The sequence below is a fragment of the Morus notabilis genome, unplaced genomic scaffold (assembly GCF_000414095.1).
Source record: "Morus notabilis unplaced genomic scaffold, ASM41409v2 Scaffold78, whole genome shotgun sequence".
Lineage (NCBI taxonomy): Eukaryota > Viridiplantae > Streptophyta > Magnoliopsida > Rosales > Moraceae > Morus > Morus notabilis.
This window is the reverse complement of record NW_010367622.1, coordinates 2,998,482-3,000,311: the sequence shown is the minus strand read 5'-3', so window position 1 is coordinate 3,000,311 and position 1,830 is coordinate 2,998,482. Positions and strand designations below refer to the sequence as shown.

Sequence of the window (1,830 nt, the reverse complement as noted above, 5' to 3'; positions counted from 1 at the left end):
TCATACACCTACTGCACTTTTGCAAGGCATACAGGCCTCTGTAATCAGTTAATTTGGGTTCAGAATCGTAGAATCCCTTTAAAGAGTTTTTGTTTGCTCTCTACACCACCCACAAAATTAAAATTTCTTATGAACCCCTCTCATAAAATGACTAAAAAGGGACAATTATAATAGATTTTATTACATTATTAAATTTTATTATAAAAACAAACTAATGACATGGGTTTTTTTTTTTTTTTTTCTCTCTTTCCGCGCACCTCACATGTTACACCTCCAAATTATAAACTATTGTTCATTTGAAATCTACAATTAAACCCTAATTTTCACGATATTTAACATTGACATAATCAACTACAGTATATATAATATTTTCCTTTCAAACATGCATTAACTTCAACACAATTATATCCCGATTATAATTACTTCAGAAAGGCTCATATCTAGACAAAATACATTCGATCAGACATAAACCAAAGGTAAGGATTTTCGCAAGCGACAAGCAGCTTTCCAGAGGTGACCCGCACAAGCAACAATTGTGGAAGTATGCCGACTCTCCGAACTTCTGCAAGTTCCCGCCGACCGGAATCTTCCCGCAGAGTTTGTTGTAACTCACATTGAAGCTCTTCAAACCGGTCAGCTCAGTCAGTTGCTCCGGCAGAATCCCGAACACCTTGTTCTCGCTGAGATCTAAGGAGACCAAAGACGAAGGAAACTCCACCTTCGACAAATCGAACCGCAGCAAGTTCCCCGACAGGTCGACGAGCTCCATCTTCTTTTTCGACCGGAACAACGGCACCACATCTCCCTCGAGCCTATTCTCCGAAAGGTCTATGTAGGTGAAGTCCTTTTTCTCCATTGAGAGAGGAATTTTCCCGGACAACTTGTTGTGTGACATGTAGAGATAAAAGTCCTCTTTCTTAAAATCTCCGAAGGACTCGGGGATTGATCCCGTGAGTGTGTTATAATCGAGGCGGAGCCCGCCTAGTTTCGGCAGGTAACCGATAGATTTCGGGATCTGCCCGGTGAGACGGTTGTAGGAAAGGTTGATGAACTCGATTTTCTTGAGGCTGCCGATGAATTCTGGTATAGGACCGGAGACGTTTGTCCGTGTTATGATAAGATAGCGGAGTTTCGTGAGATTGGCGATGGAGGGGGCGATTGGTCCCAGGAGACCGGGGACGTTGTCGAAGTTGATGGTTTCGAGGAACGGAAGGTTGCCGATTTGGGGCGGGATTTGTCCGGAGAGGTTGTAGCCGACGAATCTGAGGGAGGTGATACGGTTGGTGTCTCCGCAGTCGACATGGTTCCAGTTGCAGCAGTCGGTTATTGGGTCCCAGGAGAGAAGGATGTATTGACTATTGGTGAAGGATTTCTTGAACCTGAGGAGAGTTTTCTTGTCCTCAGGATTGCAGAACGGATCATCCGAGAGAGAAGGATGAAGAAAGGTGGAGAAGTTGAGGAGGGTGAGGAAGAGGATACTCATGTAGGGTTGCACTGTTGTCTCCATTGTTTAATTTTCTAGTGTTTGTTGTTGGATATATGACAATGCTATTTATGCATGAATGTTAATTGGATTTATCATTTTATATATAGGGTTTGTGGTCATGTGCACAAAGCAGAAAAGTAAAATATAAATTATATAAGAAAAAGGGGATACGTGGCCAAATGATGTTTCATATTTGATTGTCACGTGACGAATGAGCTGCTAAAGTAGTGGTAGAAATAATGGGAAAAAAATATAGATCGATCGACCTTGTTATTTTTATATATCTTTTTTAGCTAGGGACTCTCCTATTCTATCGAAACATCATGTTTTCTCCTGTGGTTTCA

General features: G+C 41.7%; 1 protein-coding gene across 1 annotated transcript; it reads right to left on the bottom strand.

The window, feature by feature from the left end:
• Positions 1 to 217: 217 nt before the first annotated feature.
• Positions 218 to 1,570, bottom strand: LOC21410664 (polygalacturonase inhibitor). Its single transcript, XM_010113104.2, has one exon. It carries the CDS (start codon positions 1,505 to 1,507, stop codon positions 425 to 427), a length of 1,083 nt encoding a protein of 360 aa, XP_010111406.1. The 5' UTR covers positions 1,508 to 1,570; the 3' UTR covers positions 218 to 424.
• Between the last annotated feature and the right edge of the window lie 260 nt (positions 1,571 to 1,830).

Coding starts and splice junctions, on each gene's coding strand:
- LOC21410664 (XM_010113104.2), bottom strand. CDS start 1,507: ATGGAGACAACAGTGCAACCCTACATGAGTATCCTCTTCCTCACCCTC.